The 23,387-nt window shown below is 41.8% G+C and overlaps 1 protein-coding gene across 2 annotated transcripts in view; it reads right to left on the bottom strand.

The window, feature by feature from the left end:
• Window positions 1-3,013: 3,013 nt before the first annotated feature.
• Window positions 3,014-23,387, bottom strand: part of LOC112216762 (protein phosphatase 1H-like) — a 50,754-nt gene continuing 30,380 nt past the window's right edge. Inside the window, exons 7-11 of one of the 2 annotated variants that reach the window (XR_006079203.1) lie at window positions 12,475-12,538; window positions 12,182-12,289; window positions 6,755-6,906; window positions 6,342-6,555; window positions 3,014-6,218 (exon numbers count right to left, since the gene is read on the bottom strand). Coding sequence is in view for 1 of the 2 variants with exons in the window: in XM_024376822.2 (XP_024232590.1) it covers window positions 6,408-6,555; window positions 6,755-6,906; window positions 12,182-12,289; window positions 12,475-12,538 (472 nt within the window). In the remaining variant the exon portion in view is untranslated. Of the gene's footprint in view, window positions 6,556-6,754; window positions 6,907-12,181; window positions 12,290-12,474; window positions 12,539-23,387 lie in introns of both variants that reach the window. The other variant, XM_024376822.2, reaches the window with a different exon arrangement.

Below are 23,387 nucleotides of genomic sequence, written 5' to 3' on the forward strand. Positions count from 1 at the left end.
TAAATGAATGAAATATTCTTATGAAATACTTTTTCTTTACATAGTTGAATGTGCTGACAAGAAAATCACACAAAAATGATCAATGGAAATCAAATTTATCAACCCATGGAGGTCTGGATTTGGAGTCACACTAAATTAAAGTGGAAAACCACACTACATCAAAGTTGGATCAGCCTGTAGTGTCCTTAAAACAAGTAAAAATGAGGCTCAGTAGTGTGTGTGGCCTCCACGTGCCTGTATGACCTCCCTACAACGCCTGGGCATGCTCCTGATGAGGTGGCGCATGGTCTCCTGAGGGATCTCCTCCCAGACCTGGACTAAAGCATCCGCCAACTCCTGGACAGTCTGTGGTGCTACGTGGCGTTGGTGGATGGAGCGAGACATGATGTCCCAGATGTGCTCAATTTGATTCAGGTCTGGGGAACGGGCGGGCCAGTCCATTGCATCAATGCCTTCCTCTTGCAGGAACTGCTGACACACTCCAGCCACATGAGGTCTAGCATGGTCTTGCATTAGGAGGAACCAAGGGCCAACCGCACCAGCATATGGTCTCACAAGGGGTCTGAGGTTCTCATCTCGGTACCTAATGGCAGTCAGGCTACCTCTGGAGAGCACATGGAGGGCTGTGCGGCCCCCCCAAGGAAATGCCACCCAACATCATGACTGACCCACCGCCAAAACGGTCATGCTGGAGGATGTTGCAGGCAGCAGAACGTTCTCCATGGCATCTCCAGACTCTGTCACGTCTGTCACGTGCTCAGTGTGAACCTGCTTTCATCTGTGAAGAGCACAGGGCGCCAGTGGTGAATTTGCCAATCTTGGTGTTCTCTGGCAAATGCCAAACGTCCTGCACGGTGTTGGGCTGTAAGCACAACCCCCACCTGTGGACATCGGGCCCTCATACCACCCTCATGGAGTCTGTTTCTGACCGTTTGAGCAGACACATGCACATTTGTGACCTGCTGGAGGTCATTTTGCAGGGCTCTGGCAGTGCTCCTCCTTGAACAAAGGCGGAGGTAGCGGTCCTGCTGCTGGGTTGTTGCCCTCCTACGGCCTCCTCCGTCTCCTGATGTACTGGCCTGTCTCCTGGTAGTGCCTCCATGCTCTGGACACTACGCTGACAGACACAGCAAACCTTCTTGCCACAGCTCGCATTGATTTGCCATCCTGGATGAGCTGCACTACCTGAGCCACTTGTGTGGGTTGTAGACTCCGTCTCATGCTACTACTAGAGTGAAAGCACCGCCAGCATTCAAAAGTGACCAAAACATCAGCCAGGAAGCATAGGAACTGAGAAGTGATCTGTGGTTCCCACCTGCAGAACCACTCCTTTATTGGGGGTGTCTTGCTAATTGCCTGTAATTTCCACCTGTTGTCTATTCCATTTGCACAACAGCATTTGAAATGTATTGTCAATGTTTTGCTTCCTAAGTGGACAGTTTGATTTCACAGAAGTGTGATTGACTTGGAGTTACATTGTGTTGTTTAAGTGTTCCCTTTATTTTTTTGAGCAGTGTATATATATTTTTTCCACAATAACAATGCTCAATGTCTGAGTAAGTCATTTTTCTCTCATGTCAAACAGCCAGGAAGCCTGAAAAGACACACTGAGTGGGCAGGGAGCTAATAGGCTGAGTGGGTGGGGAGCTCACCTTTACTGACAGTTCTTGAGAAAAGCCTACAGTTGAAGTCGGAAGTTTACATACACCTTAGCCAATTACATTAAACTCAATTTTTCACAATTCCTGACATTTAATCCTGGTAAAAATTCCCTGTCTTAGGTTAGTTAGGATCACCACTTTATTTTAAGCGTGTGAAATGTCAGAATAACAGTAGAGAGAAGGATTTATCTCAGCTTTTATTTATTTCATCACATTCCCAGTGGTTCAGAAGTTTACAAACACTCAATTAGTATTTGGTAGCATTGCCTTTAAATTGTTTAACCTGGGTCAAACGCTTTAGGTAGCCTTCCAAGTATGCTTGGGATCATTGTCCATTTGAAAGACCCATTTGCAACCAAGCTTTAACTTCCTGACTGATGTTTGGAGATGTTGCCATTTATTGATGCCATCTATTTTGTAAAGTGCACCAGTCCTTCATGCAGCAAAGCACCCTCGCAACATGATGCTGCCACCCCTGTGCTTCACAGTTGGGATGGTGTTCTTTTGGCTTGCAAGCCTCCATTTTCCTCCAAACATGACGATGCTCAACAGTTTTATTTTTGTTTAATCAGACCAGAGGACATTTCTCCAAAAAGTACGATCTTTGTCCCCATGTGTAGTTGCAAACCGTAGTCTGTTTTTTTTATGGCGGTTTTGGAGCAGTGGCTTCTTCCTTGCTGAGTGGCCTTTCAGGTTGTGTCAATCAATATAGGACTCGTTTTTACTGTGGATGTAGATACTTTTGTACCTGTTTCCTCCAGCATCTTCACAGGGTCCTTTGCTGTTGTTCTGGGATTGATTTGCACTTTTCGGAACAAAGTATGTTCATCTCTAGGAGACAGAACGCGTCTCCTTCCTGAGCGGTATGACGGCTGCATGGTCCCATGGTGTTTATACTTGCGTACTATTGTTTGTACAGATGAACGTGGTACCTTCAGGCGTTTGGAAATCGCTCCCAAGGATGAACCAGACTTGTGGAGGTCTTTAAAAAAATGTTCGCCGGTCTTTGCTGATTTCTTTTGATTTTCCCATGATGTCAAGCAAAGAGGCACTGAGTTTGAAGGTAGATCTTGAAATACATCCACAAGTACACCTCCAATTGACTCAAATTATGTCAATTAGCCTATCAGAAGCTTCTAAAGCCATGACATAATTTTCTGGAATTTTCCAAGCTGGTTAAAGGCACAGTCAACTTAGTGTATGTAAACATCTGACCCACTGGAATTGTGATACAGTGAATAATAAGTTAAATAATCTGTCTGTAAACAATTGTTGGAAAAATGACTTCTCATGCACAAAGATGTCCTAATCGACTTGCCAAAACTATAGTTTGTTAACAAGAAATTTGTGGAGTGGTTGAAAAACAAGTTTTAATGACTCCAACCTAAGTGTATGTAAACTTCTGACTTCAACTGTATGTCAAGCAACATGGACGCAGTGTTGCGGCAAGATTATCTCAAGTAAATTTGCTGATACACAAAGCAATGGCACATGGTTTCACAAAAAATGCTCCTACATACACTGAGTCACATGGCTTGCTATATAAAGTAGGCAGACAGGCATTGAGCCATTCAGTTTCTGTTCAATTGAACATTAGAATGAGCAAAACAAGTGACCTATGCAACTTTGAGCATGGTATGATCATCTGTACCAGGCGCACCGGATCCAGTATCACAGAAACGCCCTACTGAGCTTTTCACAAACGAGTGTCTAGGGTTTACCGAGAATGCTGCAGCAAACAAAAAATATCCAGTCAGCAGCATTCCTGTGGGCAAAAACAGCTTGTTGATGAGAGAGGTCAAAGGAGAATGGCAAGAATCGTACAAGCTATCATGATGGCCACAAACAGACAAATAACAGCGCAAGTCCAACAGTAGCGTGCAGAACGGCATCTCGGAAAGCACAACTCGTCAATCCTCGTCAAGGATAGGCTATTACAGAAGATGACTACACCATGTTCCACTCCTATCAGCTAAAAACAAGAAGCGGCGGCTCCCGTGGGCACACGATCACCAACACAGGACAATTGAGGAGTGAAAAAACATCCTCTGGTCCGAGGAATCCCAGTTCCTGTTGAGTCAGGAGTTGGCGTAAGCAGAATGGGTCTATGGACCTATCCTGCCTGGTGTTAACCGGTACAGGCTGGTGGTGTACTGGTGTGTGGAATGTTTTCCTGGCACATATTAGGTTCCTTGATACCAATTGAGCCACGATTGAACCCCCACAGCGTATCTGAACATTGTCACTGACCAAACCTGTTCACAGCATGAACGTACCACACGTTCCGACGTCCAATCTGCTGCAACTGCGTGGTGCTGTCGTGTCAGCATGGACCAACATCCATGCGGAACATTTCCGACACCTTGTGGAATCTATGCCCCAAGGAATTCAAACTGTTCTGGAGGCAAAGGGTGGTCTGACCCGGGACTAGATGAGTGTATCTCTTTTTTTTTTACTGTCCGGGGAGTCAGGCAATGTCCATATAACATGACTATTAACGATAGTCAAGAAGTTTAGATGAATCTCCCGTTTGACATGTGTAATTACTTGGGTTTTGGGGAACCATTCCTCCGCTTTTGTTCCATGCTGGCTGAAGACCGAGCCAACCAGTTCCTAGCTACAAACCAAAGTATATTTGCCTTAGATGAATAGGGGAAACCTCATTGTATTTGCAGACATGCTGCAGTCAAATTGTAGCACCACTAGACTAGCTACCTAAACCACTCCCCTCTGCGATATTTGTTACAAGGCGATACCTATTTAAATTGGTGTATTAAAATGAGAGGATTTTGTAATGTCACAAAAAGCCCTTAATAATCCGCCTCCTGAATCCAAATGGGGGAATGGACCAGTAACTATATGATCAAACCTTCATCAATGTAGAAGCAATAGTCATTTTTCATACTTTGGTCATCCTACTTTGATCTGGTTTCATCCAAATATCATCAAATTTCATAAACATGATTTTGGCTGTGCAAGACCTTTCAGGCCTATTCAATCCGTTTCAGCGTAAACCTGCCATTACCGACAACTGCATAGCAATTTCCTTGCTTTTGTTTAGGTGATGTCAGCGGTGTAACTGCGTTGGAGCAGCTCTTCTCATCATGTCACAAAACCACACCTGTCTATACAACCCACCCGCATTAGAAGTTCAGAATGAGAAAGTGTAGGCTATATAGAAAGTGACACTCAAATTGAAACTCATTAAACAAAATGAATACGGATTGATTTCAGCCTAATTGGGGTGTAGATTACAGCACACATTCCAATGTTTGAGCTTGAAACAACAAGGCTGCATGGGATTTATACTAATGCGACTTGTGCATCCAATGGCAATGTCTGCGATAGGTATAATGCCTATCACTTGCTGATTTGACAGCTCCAACGATGTTACACCTCAAAAATAATCCAAATAAAAACACAAACTGCTATGCAGTTGTCAGTTATCGTGGGTTAAGGCAGATCTGATTGGAAATAGCCCTAAATGTAGCACATTGTCTGATGGGTAGATAGCAGAGTCAAGAGCCAGAACTTAGTATCTCATGTTAGGAAACCATCTTCGAGCACGTCATCTGTGAAAACTTCATCCAGAACTTCAGCCACCATCAACAATACATCAAAGCTGACAATGTCACCAAAATATACAATGTAACATGTAGGAAATTATAGAATATGTTTACATCAATTCATATGTTTTATCAATGGTATTTATGAAAATAATAAAACAATGGTGCAGTATGACATAAGTGGATTACTGGCACTGAATTGAAGGATCAAGTGTGACAATACATCAATCAGTATAAATAAATCCTCTTACAATATTGAAAAGTAAAATACGCATGGAATGGCACAAGCTGAAGTGGCAATGGTGTAGGCCAACATACTTAATATTCCATTGAGTATATGAAACCCAAAAACATCCGTCAGCAAAGACATCTCTTGTCTCTGGGTTCAGTCTGAACCACTATATCTCCATCAATTTCCCAAAGCAAGCAGCATTACATGCAAATAAACATCTTGAACATTATCAGCCTAAAATAATGATCTAACAGAAATAAATATACGGCTACATCATAAGATTTGTAACAGAACGTGGGTCTTGGTCTATGAATACATTATAAGATAGAACTCTTAACTTATTGTTTTTTGAATGACTATGGCCATTTTTACACCAATGAGAAAAAACAAGATCAAGTCATACACAAACAGTACCATAGTAAACTATTGCACCTTGCTCAGTCAGATTATGGTGAGGGATACAGAATCTATCTTCATTGCGTAGGCTACATCAAGTCAAAAAATGTGATCTTCACTAAGTTCAGCCTCCCTTTCCAGTTGAGACGAGTGAGATGTTTTAGAAAACTACATACTACAAAACGACATACTTTTAGTAAAAACCACTTTCTGTACTCAACCTTGGTAGGTCTGAAAGAAACACTGTACTTCAGGAAGTGACTCCTCTGAAGCCACACTGTGGCAAAGCAGGAAACAAAGCTGCATAGGTCAGCATCACATGACTGGGATCTCAGGTCACATACCACAATCTGAAGCTCATACCTGTTTAGGGAAGAAGGGAACATTGTAACATCTTGAAGGATTATCACTTATAGTACAGCACTGAGAGGCGGGTGACACAGAGAGAGAGAGAGAGAGAGAGTCAAAAAGAGAGGGGTACAGTACTGCTGGTTGAGGAGGGATCCTGCCATAGAGATGGGAGTCTGCTCCATTCATGGCCTGTAGGTGGTTCTAGGGTTGGCGGTTTCCGTACATCAGAGGGATGATGTAACAGGAGATGTCGTCTCCAGATCCCAGTCGTTCATTAGTGATCCGCCAGCCTCGGTCCTTCAGTACTCCCCGCGCTCTCATCACCAGATCCTGAGCAGCCATCGTGTACCTGGTCACAGACATGAAGTGGAGGGGTGTGTTGGCAAAAATGGTCCACTGTCAATAGTTGTATTTACTTTGTAAGATGTTGGATGTTTACTCAATTTACAAAATTGCATAATACAATGTGCGAAGGATGTCATGGAAAACTATTGAAAAATGTCCTTTTACACGCACGCAGGTCCACTTGCACACAGACACACACCTACCTGTATAAGTCGTCGGGGTCACAGTTGGCCAAGAAGGTGGAGACTGATTCGTTGACTTCCTTGTTGGAGAGGACGTCCCAAAGGCCATCTGTTCCCATCACCAGGACGTCGTCAGCACCGTGCTCGTATTGGTTTAGGTTGTACACCGTCACCTAGAAAGAATAACAACAAAAATGGGTCAGGTTGTGCACAATAACAGCAATAGCAGACTGAGTTAGCACCATGCTCGTACTGAGTCAGGTTGTACACCAGGGATCATCAACTAGATTCAGCCGTGGCCCGACTGCAAATTGACTGCAAGAAGCCCGAACATTTAGAAAACATAATCATTTCAAACCTTGCTTACATTTGTATATGATCACGTGTATCTCTATTATGCTTGGGAATACTTGGGAACAAATTTCCCAAATTAAATCATCTGGAGCTAATTTCCTGGTGTTTTTGAAAGTCTTATGTCCAACAATAAAAATGGGAAAACTTGGCGGTGCCAGATAAAACCACCCGCGGCCTGCCCACCAGTTAGGGAACCCTATTGTACACCTTCACCTGTAACAAACAACCGGGTCTTATTCAGGAGAGAACACCAATTACATATATAATCAAATAGGATCTCTGAGTCTGATATCAGACAACCTTGGTTTGACCATGACAGAGGAACTGTGGTACTGTACACCCTGAACCCGTAGTGTATGTGCTTTAGCCAACTCTTCTATCATCATACCATACAACTGTGTGGGAGCAGGCTACTGTAGCTATTCTCTCTGCCTTTGATCTAAAGACGATAACACTATAATAATGGCACCATAATATGAGAGAGGTAGAGAGACCCTGGCTGAACTGCCTGTGTAATGAATAAAGAGCTGCAAATAATCAAATCAAATTGTATTTGTCACATACACATGGTTAGCAGATGTTAATGCGAGTGTAGCGAAATGCTTGTGCTTCTAGTTCCGACAATGCAGTAATAACGAACAAGTAATCTAACTAACAATTCCAAAAAAACTACTGTCTTATACACAGTGTAAGGGGATAAAGAATATGTACATAAGGATATATGAATGAGTGATGGTACAGAGCAGCATAGGCAAGATACAGTAGATGATATTGAGTACAGTATATACATATGAGATGAGTATGTAAACCAAGTGGCGTAGTTAAAGTGGCTAGTGATACATGTATTACATAAGGATGCAGTCGATGATATAGAGTACAGTATCTACGTATGCATATGAGATGAATAATGTAGGGTAAGTAACATTATATAAGGTAGCATTGTTTAAAGTGGCTAGTGATATATTTACATCATTTCCCATCAATTCCCATGATTAAAGTGGCTGGAGTAGAGTCAGTGTCATTGACAGTGTGTTGGCAGTAGCCACTCAATGTTAGTGGTGGCTGTTTAACAGTCTGATGGCCTTGAGATAGAAGCTGTTTTTCAGTCTCTCGGTCCCAGCTTTGATGCACCTGTACTGACCTCGCCTTCTGGATGACAGCGGGGTGAACAGGCAGTGGCTCGGGTGGTTGATGTCCTTGATGATCTTTATGGCCTTCCTGTAGCATCGGGTGGTGTAGGTGTCCTGGAGGGCAGGTAGTTTGCCCCGGTGATGCGTTGTGCAGACCTCACTACCCGCTGGAGAGCCTTACGGTTGAGGGCGGTGCAGTTGTCATACCAGGCGGTGATACAGCCCGCCAGGATGCTCTCGATTGTGCATCTGTAGAAGTTTGTGAGTGCTTTTGGTGACAAGCCGAATTTCTTCAGCCTCCTGAGGTTGAAGAGGCGCTGCTGCGCCTTCCTCACGATGCTGTCTGTGTGAGTGGACCAATTCAGTTTGTCTGTGATGTGTATGCCGAGGAACTTAAAACTTGCTACCCTCTCCACTACTGTTCCATCGATGTGGATGGGGGGTGTTCCCTCTGCTGTTTCCTGAAGTCCACAATCAGCAAGACATCCTGGTCCGTGACTGGGCTGGGTTTCTTCCTGTAGTCCGTGATTGACTGTAGACCCTGCCACATGCCTCTTGTGTCTGAGCCGTTGAATTGAGATTCTACTTTGTCTCTGTACTGGCGCTTAGCTTGTTTGATAGCCTTGCGGAGGGAATAGCTGCACTGTTTGTATTCAGTCATGTTACCAGACACCTTGCTCTGATTAAAAGCAGTGGTTCGCGCCTTCAGTTCCACACAAATGCTGCCATCAATCCACGGTTTCTGGTTAGGGAATGTTTTAATCGTTGCTATGGGAACGACATCTTCAACGCACGTTCTAATGAACTCGCACACCGAATCAGCGTATTCGTCAATGTTGTTGTCTGACGCAATACGAAACATCTCCCAGTCCACGTGATGGAAGCAGTCTTGGAGTGTGGAGTCAGCTTGGTCGGACCAGCGTTGGACAGACCTCAGCGTGGGAGCTTCTTGTTTTAGTTTCTGTCTGTAGGCAGGGATCAACAAAATGGAGTCGTGGTCAGCTTTTCCGAAAGGGGGCGGGGCAGTGCCTTATATGCGTCGCGGAAGTTAGAGTAACAATGATCCAGGGTCTTTCCACCCCTGGTTGCGCAATCGATATGCTGATAAAATTTAGGGAGTCTTGTTTTCAGATTAGCCTTGTTAAAATCCCCAGCTACAATGAATGCAGCCTCCGGATAAATCGTTTCCAGTTTGCAGAGAGTTAAATAAAGTTCGTTCAGAGCCATCGATGTGTCTGCTGGGGGGATATATACGGCTGTGATTATAATCGAAGAGAATTCTCTTGGTAGATAATGCGGTCTACATTTGATTGTGAGGAATTCTAAATCAGGTGAACAGAAGGATTTGAGTTCCTGTATGTTTCTTTCATCACACCATGTCACGTTGGCCATAAGGCATACGCCCCCGCCCCTCTTCTTACCAGAAAGATGTTCGTTTCTGTCTGGGCGCGATGCGTGGAGAAACCCGCTGGCTGCACCGCTCGGATTGCGTCTCTCCAGTTAGCCATGTTTCCGTGAAGCAGAGAACGTTACAGTCTCTGATGTCCCTCTGGAATGCTACCCTTGCTCGGATTTCATCAACCTTGTTGTCAAGAGACTGGACATTGGCAAGAAGAATGCTAGGGAGTGGTGCACGATGTGCCCGTCTCCGGAGTCTGACCAGAAGACCGCTTCGTTTCCCTCTTTTTCTGAGTCGTTTTTGGGTCGCTGCATGTAATCCACTCCGTTACACTGGTTGTAAGGCAGAACACAGGATCCGCATCGCGAAAAACATATTCTTGGTCGTACTGATGGTGAGTTGACGCTGATCTTATATTCAGTAGTTCTTCTCGGCTGTATGTAATGAAACCTAAGATGACCTGGGGTACTAGTGTAAGAAATAAAACGTAAAAAAACAAAAAACTGCATAGTTTCCTAGGAACGCGAAGCGAGGCGGCCATCTCTGTCGGCGCCGGAAGTGAATCAGACTGAATGAGACAGACTCAATGGATGGACTATGAGTGAGATGAAGAGCTGTGAAACTACCAGGGTCAGGTGGACAAAAGTACTCCAGGAACCAAGCAAGGCCCAAAATATTACGCATCGCCCTTTCCTTCCTTGAACTATTTACGAGTCTGATAACTTTTATCTTTACGCGCTGTCACAAACCCAGTTAGCCAATCCACTGAAAAAACAACACTTTCACTCGGTCGAGGGTAATATACACCTAGCTACTTGGATCATAAAAAGAGCTATAATGTGTGCACAAGGCGTGAGCTGGATACAGTGGCTTGCAAAAGTATTCACCCCCCATGGCATTTTTCCTATTTCGTTGCCTTACAACCTGGAATTAAAATAGATTTTTGGGGGGATTGTATCATTTGATTTACACAACATTCATTTCACTTTGAAGATTGTTTCACTCAAACAAGAAATAAGACCAAAAAAAATCTAACTTGAGCATGCATAACTATTCACCCCCGCCAAAGTCAATACTTTGTAGAGCCACCTCTTGCAGCAATTACAGCTCCAAGTCTCTTGGGGTATGTCTCTATAAGCTTGGCACATCTAGCCACTGGGATTTTTGCCCATTCTACAAGGCAAAACTGCTCCAGCTCCTTCAAGTTGGATGGGTTCCGCTGGTGTACAGCAATCTTTAAGTCATACCACAGATTCTCAATTGTATTGAGGTCTGGGCTTTGACTAGGCCATTCCAAGACATTTAAATGTTTCCTTTAAACCACTCAAGTGTTGCTTTAGCAGGATGCTTAGGATCATTGTCCTGGTGGAAGGTGAACCTCTCTCCCAGTCTCAAATCTCTGGAAGACTGAAACAGGGTTCCCTCAAGAATTTCCCTGTATTTAGCGCCATCCATCATTCCTTCAATTCTAACCAGTTTACCATCCCCTGCCGATGAAAAACATCCCCACAGCATGATGCTGCCATCACCATGCTTTACTGTGGGGATGGTATTCTCGGGGTGATGGGAGGTGTTGGGTTTGTGCCAGACATAGGGTTTTCCTTGATGATCTGACCAGATACCTTCTTCCATGTGTTTGGGGAGTCTCACACATGCCTTTTGGAGAACATCAAACGTGTTTGCTTATTTTTTTCTTTAAGCAATGGCTTTTCTGGACACTTTCTTAAAGCCCAGCTCTGTGGAGTGTACGGCTTAAAGTGGTCCTATAGACAGATACTCCAATCTCCGCTGCAAAGCTCCACACCTCCTTCAGGGTTATCTTTGGTCTCTTTGTTGCCTCTCTGATTAATGCCCTCCTTGCCTGGTCTGTGAGTTTTGGTGGGCGGCCCTCTCTTGGCAGGTTTGTTGTGGTGCCATATTCTTTCCATTTTTTAATAATGGATTTAATGGTGCTCTTTGGGATGTTCAAAGTTTCGGATATTTCTTTTATAACCCAACCCTGATCTGTACTTCTCCACAACTTTGTCTCTGACCTGTTTGGAAATCTCCTTGATCTTCATGGTGCCGCTTGCTTTGTGGTGCTCCTTGCTTAGAGGTGTTGCAGACTCTGGGGCCTTTCATAACAGGTGTATATATATATACTAAAATCATGTGACAGATCATGTGACACATATTGCACACAGGTGGACTTTATTTAACTAAAAATGTGACTTCTGAAGGTAATTGGTTGCACCAGATCTTATTTAGGGGCTTCATAGCAAAGGGGGTGAATACATATGCTCGCACCACTTTCCAGGCTTTTATTTTTTAGAAGTTTTTGAAACAAGTAATTTTTTTCATTTCACTTCACCAATTTGGACTATTTTGTGTATGTCCATTACATGAAATCCAAATAAAAATCCATTTAAATTACAGGTTGTAATGCAACAAAATAGTAAAAACGCCAAGGGGGATGAATACTTTTGCAAGGCACTGTACAAGATAGTGTGTGTGTGTGTGTGTGTGTGTGTGTGTGTGTAGAATGGTGCCAGGATGCTACACACAGTGCATCATAATTGGATTTACCTCTGGACAGCAGGACAGGAAAGGCTTGATGTAGATGTTGGAATCATGGACTTTAAGATCATGGTCACCAAGACCTCTGGTCACGCCTATGGTGGCCATTACTCTGGCCTGAGGAAGAGATTTAAAGACACCAGTTAGTATACTATTAAACTAGATACTATTAAACTATTAAAAAGATATACATACTTTTTTCCTATGTAATAAACTCTGTTATAAATTCTGTTCACATTCATATTTAAACACAGACACACACACTCTCTCGCATTCACGCACGTTACACACACACAAACAACCTTTTTCCCTTCGCCGTAGACTAGTGGGAACCTCAGGTCCTCATCTTCTATGGTTTTATATGCCCTGTGTGGAAAGAGGAGACAATAATGGGTTTTTATTTCATGGTTTATTGCGCTGAGCATTACACACACTGTATTTGATGGTCCTCATTATACCTGTTGCTAAAGGGAGGAGAGGGAGAGCGAGGTATTGAGGTGGAGAGAGAAAGCGAGATGACGGAGAAAGAAACAGTAAAAATCAGCTGAGAACGAGGGAAGCAGATGGAGACCTCAGAGAGATATTTCAATTATGTTAGAGTTCATGTAGTTTTTCCTTCTTTCCTTTATAACAAGGCCAGGGAGCCATTATGGTTCTTCAGAGCCACAGTCAGCAAGTTTAATCATGACCCTTCCTATAGTTTCACATACACACACTGTGGTCTAAGGCACTGCATCTCAGTGCAAGAGGCATCACTACAGTCCCTGGTTCGTATTCAGGCTGTATCACCTTCGACCGTGATTGGGAGTCCCATAGGGCGGCGCACAATTGGCCCAGCGTCGTCCAGGATTGGTCAGGGTAGGCCGTCATTGTAAATAAGAATTAGTTCTTCACTGACTTGCCTAGTTAAATAAAGGTTCAAAATGAGTTTCCGTGAATTTCACAGTAATTTCCAGGCGGCTCACTAGCAAGAAAGTTACTGTATTTCATATTGCAGTACAGGTATTGTAATCTAAATACACTCAATACAAGCACTGTGTAATGACACACATTACAATACCATAGAATTGACTGTATTATGCTGTAAAAAGTAAAATGTTACCATAATCCTAATAAGTAAATGGATGAAATTGAGGGGATTGGTGTTTGTATGGTGCAGTATACTGCTTTCAAAGTATTTTATTGTTGATAATACTCCAAACCAAATTACAGGTAAAACATTTGATAATATCCCAAACCAAATCGCGGGTAAACCCCCCTATGGCGGAGAGAAACATTTGTTTTAAAGTTAATTTCCTGCAGTTCTACAAATTTTGTCATGGGGCAGACATTTTTTGCAGTTTTACAGCAGATTTCCTGCAATTCTACCCATTTTACCATGGAGGGAGTGGAGATTTGTTTTTGCAGTTATAATGGCTAATTGAGTCACTGTCAGTGACTGGTATGAGATTTTTTTTTAAACTGCTGATGCACAACCGAATTTCAAAGTTGCACCCTGTATATTATATTATTCTAACTCTCATCAATAAATTGAGACCTCGACTGACTTCCAAAAAACTGTCGTCGGCGACCCCTTATGTCGCTTATGCCTGTGTTTCCATTGAATTGCATTGTCCACTCGTTTTGTCACACAAACTTTTGCGATAAATGACAAACTTGCCCAAACTGGTTTTCGCACATGCTCTCTAGACAACAGTTCACTGATAAAGTGGACACGGGATGGATAATTGTTTGTTAATGGCAGCTAAGCATCAATCATCATGTCACTAGCATACAAATTAAGACCCTTGATATTTATTGGAAAGGAGCATTGAGCTCATCACCGTGCACTTTCACCAACCTGTAGCCTAAACTGTGCATTCTTTTTCAATTCGCACACAAAGTAATATGACTGCAAATTTACCTTGAAATTATTGTGCTTCTATGTGCATTTCGTTGCATTATTCATTTTACCTACACAAAAAGATCATGTTGAACGAACAAATTGTCTGTCAACATTTATGAACTTGTACCGACACTTCCTGTTTCCATTACACTTCTTGTTTTTTTGTATCTTATATGCCAGGAATTTACTAGCATAAAAACTGTGGAGGAAATGTGGTTAGTGACTGGGAGGCTGTTATGAGGGCTTGTTTACTACTGTGACTGGGACACAAAGAACATTGCAGTAGTACACAATACCGAAGATGGAATAGAAATAAAGAGAATCTCATTCTATTCCTCTATTCCTACACTGGATGGGCAGATCATGTTGACTACTCCAATAATTTTATTATTTTTTAAATTTTTATTTCACCTTTATTTAACCAGGTAGGCTAGTTGAGAACAAGTTCTCATTTACAACTGCGACCTGGCCAAGATAAAGCAAAGCAGTGTGAACAGACAACAAAGAGTTACACATGGAGTAAACAATTAACAAGTCAATAACACAGTAGAAAAAAAAGAGAGTCTATATACATTGTGTGCAAAAGGAATGAGGAGGTAGGCAAATAATTACAGTTTTGCAGATTAACACTGGAGTGATAAATGATCAGATGGTCATGTACAGGTAGAGATACTGGTGTGCAAAAGAGCAGAAAAGTAAATAAACAAACAGTATGGGGATGAGGTAGGTAAATTGGGTGGGCTATTTACCGATAGACTATGTACAGCTGCAGCGATCGGTTAGCTGCTCAGATAGCAGATGTTTGAAGTTGGTGAGGGAGATAAAAGTCCTCAACTTCAGCGATTTTTGCAATAATAACAATATAATAACAATAACAATATAATAACATTTAATGTGACCCATAGAGAAACTGTACCATCCAGAGCAATAGCTTCAAAAAATACCAGTACACATCCATATAATGGAGAGCGATACTGAACAAGTTCCCCCTCCTCGTCTAGCCGCTATTGAACCTTCTTGAATCAGCTCACTGTGGTAATGATAATATACTGTACTCTCAAAACATCAAACAGCATATTTAAACAGACAGGCTCTGCTCAGCCCACATCTCTCCGTTAAGTCTACCTTTCTCTCATACGAGACCCAGGGCTCTGGGTATACTACAGAGATGAAGGTGAAACACTGTCTCACTCATTATAACCACTCTGCCTTCCCAAGGACATTAATTAGTGAATGGAGTGCGTAGACGCATGCTTTAACGGTTCTCTCTTGGTGAAGGAGAGTCGGACCAAAATGCGGCGTGTAGATTGCGATCCATGTTTAATCAACAAACGTAAAACACGAATCAATACAAAAAACTACAAAAACAACAAACGTGGAAACGTAACGAAAACCAAAACAGCCCTATCTGGTGAAAACACAGAGACAGGAACAATCACCCACAAACACACAGTGAAACCCAGGCTACCTAAATATGGTTCCCAATCAGAGACAATGACTAACACCTGCCTCTGATTGAGAACCATATCAGGCCAGACATAGAAATAGACAAACTAGACATGAAACATAGAATGCCCACTCAGCTCACACCCTGACCAACCAAAACATAGAAATATACAAAGTAAACTATGGTCAGGGTGTGACACATGCACATCCCAGCAGAATGCCGGTTCTCTCTAAACCAGCAAAATCTCACGGTCTCACTTCAGTATTGGCGTTTGTCCATAAAGGTCAAAACTCAACAGTTAAGTTAAGGCATTCGTTCCGACTGGTTAAAGGGTTAAGGTTTGAGGTTAAAGGGTTAAGGTTTGGGACAGGGTTAAAACAGAAAAAATACAAACGAGGGCCTCGCACTGGGATTGAACCCGCAATCCTCTGAGCTGTAGCTCATGGTTTAGAGACGGTTAAAAGGGGGATTTCACCCTGGGGGACCATGGGTTGGTTTTGATGTCCGAGGGATTTCTAGGTCAGTGAGATGTTTCACAAATAAGTGTCCACAAACAATGCACCCTATGACAACTTTCCGTGTATTGGAAGGGGAGTTGCAAGAAAAAAAATCTAGTCATGCTTGTGGCTATTTTATACTGATCGCACTGATCGCATGGTCATGTTAATGATATGAGAACTGAGGATAGATGAACAACATTGTAATTACTCCACAATACTAACCTAAATGACAGAGTGAAAAAGGAAGTCCGTACCGAATAAAAATATTCCAAAACATGCATCCTGTTTGCAACAAGTCACTTAAGAAATACTGCAAAAAATATAAAACAAGTTGTCCACTATCGGCATTGTAAGGGGCTGCGTAACTGGCGGCAGGGAAGTCAGTCGCAGGAGAGCAAAACTGGGTAATCAACAGAGCAGTTTTATACATAAAACCACCGGAAACCAGAACAATAAACAAATGGGTACAAAACCCGTTGCACACCAGAGAAAATGTGCACATGCACTTACAATAAACAATTCCGGACAAAGACATGGGGGGAACAGAGGTTTAAATACACAACATGTAATGAGGGAAATAAAGACCAGGTGTGAGAAGACAAGACAAAACAAATGGAAAATTAAAAGTGGATAGGTGATGGCTAGAAAACCGGCGACACCGACTGCCGAGCACCGCCCGAACAAGGAGAGGAACTGACTTCGGCGGAAGTCGTGACAGGCATATTATTTATTATTGGCATCAAAATGTTAGCTGTTAAAATTAGATCCAACAATAATATTAAGAGATTAGAAATCTGTGGCTGTACGCTGATGATTCATGTTTTCTTTTAAAACCACAATTAGAACCCCTCCACAGCCTCGTAGAGGATCTAGATTCTTTTGCTAACCTCTCTGGATTAAAAATGTACTATATTACTTATTGGATCACTAAAAAATTCAACTTTTACATTACTGTGTAGTTTACCAATAAAATGGTCTGGCGGGGATGTGGACATAACTGGTATACAAATCCCGAAAGAAAGAAATGATCTCACTCCAATAAATTATTATAGAAAGTTAACAAAAATAGATACGTTCTTGCTACCATGGAAAGGAAAACACCTATTTGTGGAAAATCACCCTGTTTAACTCTTTAGTCATTTCACAGTTTACCTATTTGCGTATGGTTTTGCCTACACCTAGGGACCTGCTTTTTAAATTATATGAACAAAAAATATCCAACTTTATTTGGAATGGCAAGCCAGACAAAATTAAAAGGGCCTATTCATATAACGAATATGAATTCGGAGGGCATAAATCATTAAATATTAAAGCATCTCACTAAAGGCATCAGTCAAACAAAAGTTATACTTAAATCTGAAATAGTTCTCTAGTAAATTAGTAAGAATGTCTCACCCCATGTTCAAGAATGGCCTCTTTCCTTTTATTCAGATTATAACTGCTCACTTTCGGTTATTAGAAAACGAAATCTCCAAAATATCATTGTTTTTAAACAAGCCTTAGAAAGTTGGTTGCAATTTCAATTTAATCCACCTGAAAAGCCAGAACAAATATTACAACAAATATTGTGGGTAAACTCAAATATGCTAATTGTTTAAAAAATATCTAAAAACTTTTTTTTTAAAGGTATCATTTTTGTAAATTATATCATAAATAGGACTGGTGGAGTTATGCCATACATGCAGGTAACACAGACATATGGAAATGTCTGCTCTACCCAAAATTTCAACCAACAAATTGCAGCATTACCACAAAAATGGAAGAGGCAAGTAGAAGGGGGAAAAGTAAGGAACTTGTCTGTCGGCCCTGCATTAAAGAATATAAATGGTTAAAGAAAATTGTGATGAATAAAAATATATACCAATTTCATTTAAGGACCAAAAAATTGACAGTTGTGCCATATAAATTGCAAAACAGTTGGGAAGAGATTTTCAATGTACCGATTCCATGGCACATGGTTTATGAATTGACACGCAAAACAACAGCTGATTCAGAACTTCTTGCAACCAATAGAATGTTATATATATGGAGGATACAATCTTCCAAGCTCTGCAGATTTTGCTGCGAGGAGGCAGAGTCATTAGATCATTTATTTTGGTGCTGTCCATATGTAGCTTGTTTTTCGTCACAGGTTCAGGAATGGCTGAAGAATTGAAACATTTACCTGGAGCTAACTCTGCAAATAGCACTGCTGGGTAATTTAAAAAGTCATAGTCAATCGATCAAGAATATAATAGTACTCTTAGCAAAACATTTTCTTTTATTTACAATATGTAAAATCTGAGAATAGAAAGGTTCAGAACTTTTGTGAACCATCACAGCGCAGTTGAAAAATATATGGAAAATAGAAATCAAACATGGATGGTGTTCAGATATAGATGGGAGGGGTTGACTGGAGCTAAACGATAGCGCCGACAGAGATGGTAGCATTGTGACTAGCTCTTAGGAAACTCTGCAGTATTTTGTTTGTTTATGTACTATTTTTACATTATTAGCTCAGGAATTGTTTTGTGTCATGACATACAGCCAGGAAGTACTATTGGACATTAGAACGGCTGTAACTCACCAGAACTAATGCTGGCATTACGACTTCCCTGCAGCGGATCCTTTGATGCTCTCCCCAAAGCAATTTAACTTATTCCAGAGGCTGACCCAAAACAACACCGGCGGAGGAGAGATACTCGGGTCTTCTGGTCCAATTTAGGAAGCGTGCACATCACCCACCTAATATCCAATCTCTGGATAATAAAGTTGATAAGCTCAAGGTGAGTGTTGCTTTTCAGAGAGACACCAGAGATTGTAACATACTCTGCTTCACAGAAACATGGCTCTCTCGAGACATACTGTCTGACTCTGTAAAGCCAGTTGGATTCTCAGTACATCGCGACGACAGGAACAAACATCTCTCCGGGAAGCAGAAGGGTAGAGGTATGTTTTATGATTAATGACTTATGGTGTAACTGTGATAACATACAGGAACTCAAGTCCTTCTGTTCATCCGACCTAGAATATCTTCACAATCAAATGCCGACTTTACTATCTCCCGAGATAATTTTAGTCAATAATAGCCACAGTGGTCTATCTCCCCTCAAGCCGATACCACGACGGCCTTCAAAGAACTTCACTGGACTTTATGCAAACTGGAAACCACATATCCTGAGGCTGCATTTATTATAGCTGGGGATTTTAACAATGCAAATTTGAGGAAAAGGCTCCCGAAATTCTATCAACATATTGATTGTTGTACTCACGCTGCTAAAAACTCTCAACCATTGTTATACTACCTTCCAGAATGCATATGAGGCCCTCCCCCACCCTCCATTTGGGAAATTGGACCACGATTCCATCTTGCTCCTCCCCAACTATAGGCAGAAACTCAAACAGGAAGCACCTGTGGTAAGGACTATTCAACGCTGGTCTGACCAATCGGAATCCACGCTTCTAGAGTGTTTTGATCACGCGGACTGGGATTAGTTCAGAATAGCTTCAGAAAATAATATATACTGATACAGTGAATGAGTTTATCAGGAAGTACATGGGCGATGTTGTATCCCCTGTGACTATTAAAACCTAACCCAACCAGAAACCGTGGATAGATGGGAGCATTCGCGCAAAACTGAAATGCGCAAACCACAGCATTTAACCAAGGCAAGAAGACTGGGAATATGGAAGAATACAAACAGTGTAGTTATTCCCTCCGCAAAGCAATCAAGCAGGCTAAACATCGGTATAGGGACAAAGTTGAGTCCCAGTTCAACGGCTCAGACACGAGACGTATTTGGCAGGGTCTACAGACAATCACGGATTATAAAAGGAAAAAGGACACTGACGTCTTGCTTCCAGACAGGCTGAACATCTTCTTCGCTCGCTTTGAGGATATAATACAGTGCCACCGACACGGCCCGCTATCAAGGACTGTGGACTCTCCTTCTCTGTGGCCGACGTGAGTAAGACATTTAAGCGTGTTAACCCTCGCAAGGCTGCCGGCCCAGATGGTATTTCTATCTGCATCCCCAGAGCATGTGCAGACCAGCTGGCTGGTGTGTTTACAGATAAATTCAATCTCTCCCTATCCAAGACTGTTGTCCCTACATGATTCAAGATGGCCACCATTGTCCCTATATCTAAGAAAGCAAAGGTAATTGAACTAAATGACTATCACTCCGTAGCACTCACCTTTGTCATCATGAAGTGCTTTGAGAGACTAGTCGAGGATCATATCACCTCCACCTTACCTGCCACCTATGACCCACTTCAATTTGCTTACCACCACAATAGATCCACAGACGATACAATCGCCACAACACTGCACACTGCCCTGTCCCATCTGGACAGGAGGCATATCTATGTCAGAACAATGTTCATTGACTATAGCTCTGCATTTAACACAGTAGTACCCTCCAAGCTCATCATCAAGCTCGAGGTCCTGGGTCTGAACCCCGCCCTGTGCAACTGGGTCCTGGACTTCCTGATGGGTCACCCCCACATGGTGAAGGTAGGAAACAACACCTCTTTGCTGATCCTCAACATTGGAGCCTCACAAGGGTGTGTGCTCAGCCCCCTCCTGTACTCCCTGTTCACCCATGACTGCGTGGCCAAGCACGCCTCCAACTCAATGTCTAGTTTGAGAAACAGACGCCTCACAAGTCCTCAACTGGCAGCTTCATTAAATAGTACCTGCAAAACACCAGTCTCAACGTCAACAGTGAAGAGTTGACTCCGGGATGCTGGCCTTCTAGGCAGAGTATAAAAGAAAAAGCCATATCTCAGACTGGCCAATAAAAATAAAAGATTAAGATGGGCAAAAGCACACAGACACTGGACAGAGGAACTCTGCCTAGGCCAGCATCCCAGAGTCACCTCTTCACTGTTGACATTGAGAGTAGTGTTTTTACAAGTACTATTTAATTAAGCTGCCAGTTGAGGACATGTGAGGTGTCTGTTTCTTAAACTAGACACTCTAATGTACTTGTAATCTTGCTCAGTTGTACACTGGGGCCTCCCACTCCTCTTTCTATTCTGGCTAGGGCCAGTTTGCGCGGTTCTGTGAAGGGAGTAGTACACAGCGTTGTATGAGATCTTCAGTTTCTTGGTAATTTCTCGCATGGAATAGCCTTAATTTCTCAGAACAAAAATAGACTGATGAGTTTCAGAAGAAAGGGCTTTGTTTCTGGCCATTTTGACCCTGCAATCAAACCCACAAATGCTGATGCTCCAGATACTCAACTAGTCTAAAGAAGGCCAGTTGTATTGCTTTTTTAATCAGGACAACAGTTTTCAGCTGTGCTAACATCATTGCAAAAGGGTTTTCTAATGATCAATTAGCCTTTTAAAATGATAAACTTGGATTATCTTACACAACGTGCCATTGGAACACAGGTGTGATGGTTGCTGATAATGGGCCTATGCAGATATTCCATTAAAACTCTGCAGTTTCCAGCTACAATAGTAATTTACTACATCAACAATATCTACACTGTATTTCGGATCAGTTTGATGTTATTTTAATGGACAAAAAAGGTGCTTTTCTTTCAAAAACAAGGACATTTCTAAGTGACCCCAAACTTTTGTAAGGTAGTGTATATATTTTCTATACATAAAGTACCACTCAAAAGTTTAGACACCTACTCATTCAAGAGTTTTCCTTTATTTGTACTATTTTCTTCATTGTAGAATAATAGTGAAGGCATCAAATCTATGAAATAACACATATGGAATCATGTAGTAACCAAAAAAAGTGTTAAACAAATCAAAATATATATTATATTTGAGATCCTTCAAATAGCCACCCTTTGCCTTGATGACAGCTTTGCGCAGTCTTGGCATTCTCCCAACCAGCTTCATGAGGTAGTCACCTGGAATACATTTCAATTAGCAGGTGTGCCTTCTTAAAAGTTAATTTGTGGACTTCCTTTCTTAATGTGTTTGAGCCAATCAGTTGTGTTGTGACAAGGTAGGGGTGATATACATAAGATAGCCCCCCCAAAAAAAGTATTGACTCAGGGGTGTGAATACTTATGTGAGTTCTATATTTAATTTTCAATAACTTTGCACAATTTTCTAAAAACATGTTTTCACTTTGTCATTATGGGGCATTGTGTTTAGATGCGTGAGGAAATAATAATAATTTAATCCGTTTTGAATTCAGGCTTTAACACAACAAAATGTGGAATAAGTCCAAGGGTATGAATACTTTCTGAAGGCACTGTATACAAGGTGACAATTGTTTTTCCAGTCTCTGAAAGACTACAACTCCTGTGGTGCAGTGCCTCCTGATCTGGACCCGTCCCTCCCCCAATACAGGCTTTGTTGAAAGGGAGGCAGACACAACATAAAATTCTTTGTGAAAAACGAAGAACTGACCAGACCGCAATGGCTTCAAATGATTCCTCTCATCAACACAAATTTGACGAGGGAGTATTGTTTGATATTCTATTGCCATTCAAATTATTGTTATGTTTACTAATTTAGGTAGGTAGCTAGTTTAGCTAGCTAAGTTAGCTAAACAGCTACCGGTAGCCATATCTATGACTGAAAAGAGAAGAGGTTTTTACAAATCCAAGATCTATTTTATCTTGATTGTAAAACGTATATATTTTTTTTTCATAGAAATTTCTACTGAACAGCAAGCTACTAACATGACAACCAGCAACCTAAAGCTAGGTTTACCAGTAAATGTTAGCTTGACTGGAGTTGGCTAGCTAGTTTGTCTGGTGCCTGCAAACTTGCTATGTGCCAAGCCTCACATGTGTAACCTGTTGGCAAACATATGTAACATCAACAACTGTAAATCATTTTACTAGCTAGCTATTTAATATAATTGACAAAGGTTGATATTGAAATGCATCCACTGTCATAATCATAAACAATCTAAAAACTATAAGCATGACACGTGATAGGATTCCAAACAGATGTAAATAACAATTATTAGCTATCCAGCCAGCTAGATTTACTAACAGTGAGGAGAAACAATAATGCAACAATTTACTGTTGTAAATCTTTTTTTGTCTTACAGACAATACCATGTGGTACCTGGGCTTCTTCCTGGAGTGGATTCTAGATAGAGAGAAACATAATTCCTTCGCCTGTGTGTTTTCATTGGAGCAAAATTGTATCCCTCTCAATAGATTGGACATTATGATGACAAGAGGAGCTGAATGGCATGTTAATCATGACAACACCCCTCCCATCATTTGCTGATCAACAAATGTCTGCACTTTACACCTCAGACAAATATTCCCTGCACTTTACTACATTGATCATACTGTATTTTCTTCCTGTATGTTTCTTTGTGAATGGCAATTTCATCATGACCATCTCTCACTTCATCTGCTGATCACCCAGTTCCCATTTTGAGTTAGCATTAAATAGTGCACATTCCCC

Source organism: Oncorhynchus tshawytscha, linkage group LG17 (genome assembly GCF_018296145.1).
Source record: "Oncorhynchus tshawytscha isolate Ot180627B linkage group LG17, Otsh_v2.0, whole genome shotgun sequence".
Taxonomy (NCBI): Eukaryota; Metazoa; Chordata; class Actinopteri; order Salmoniformes; family Salmonidae; genus Oncorhynchus; species Oncorhynchus tshawytscha.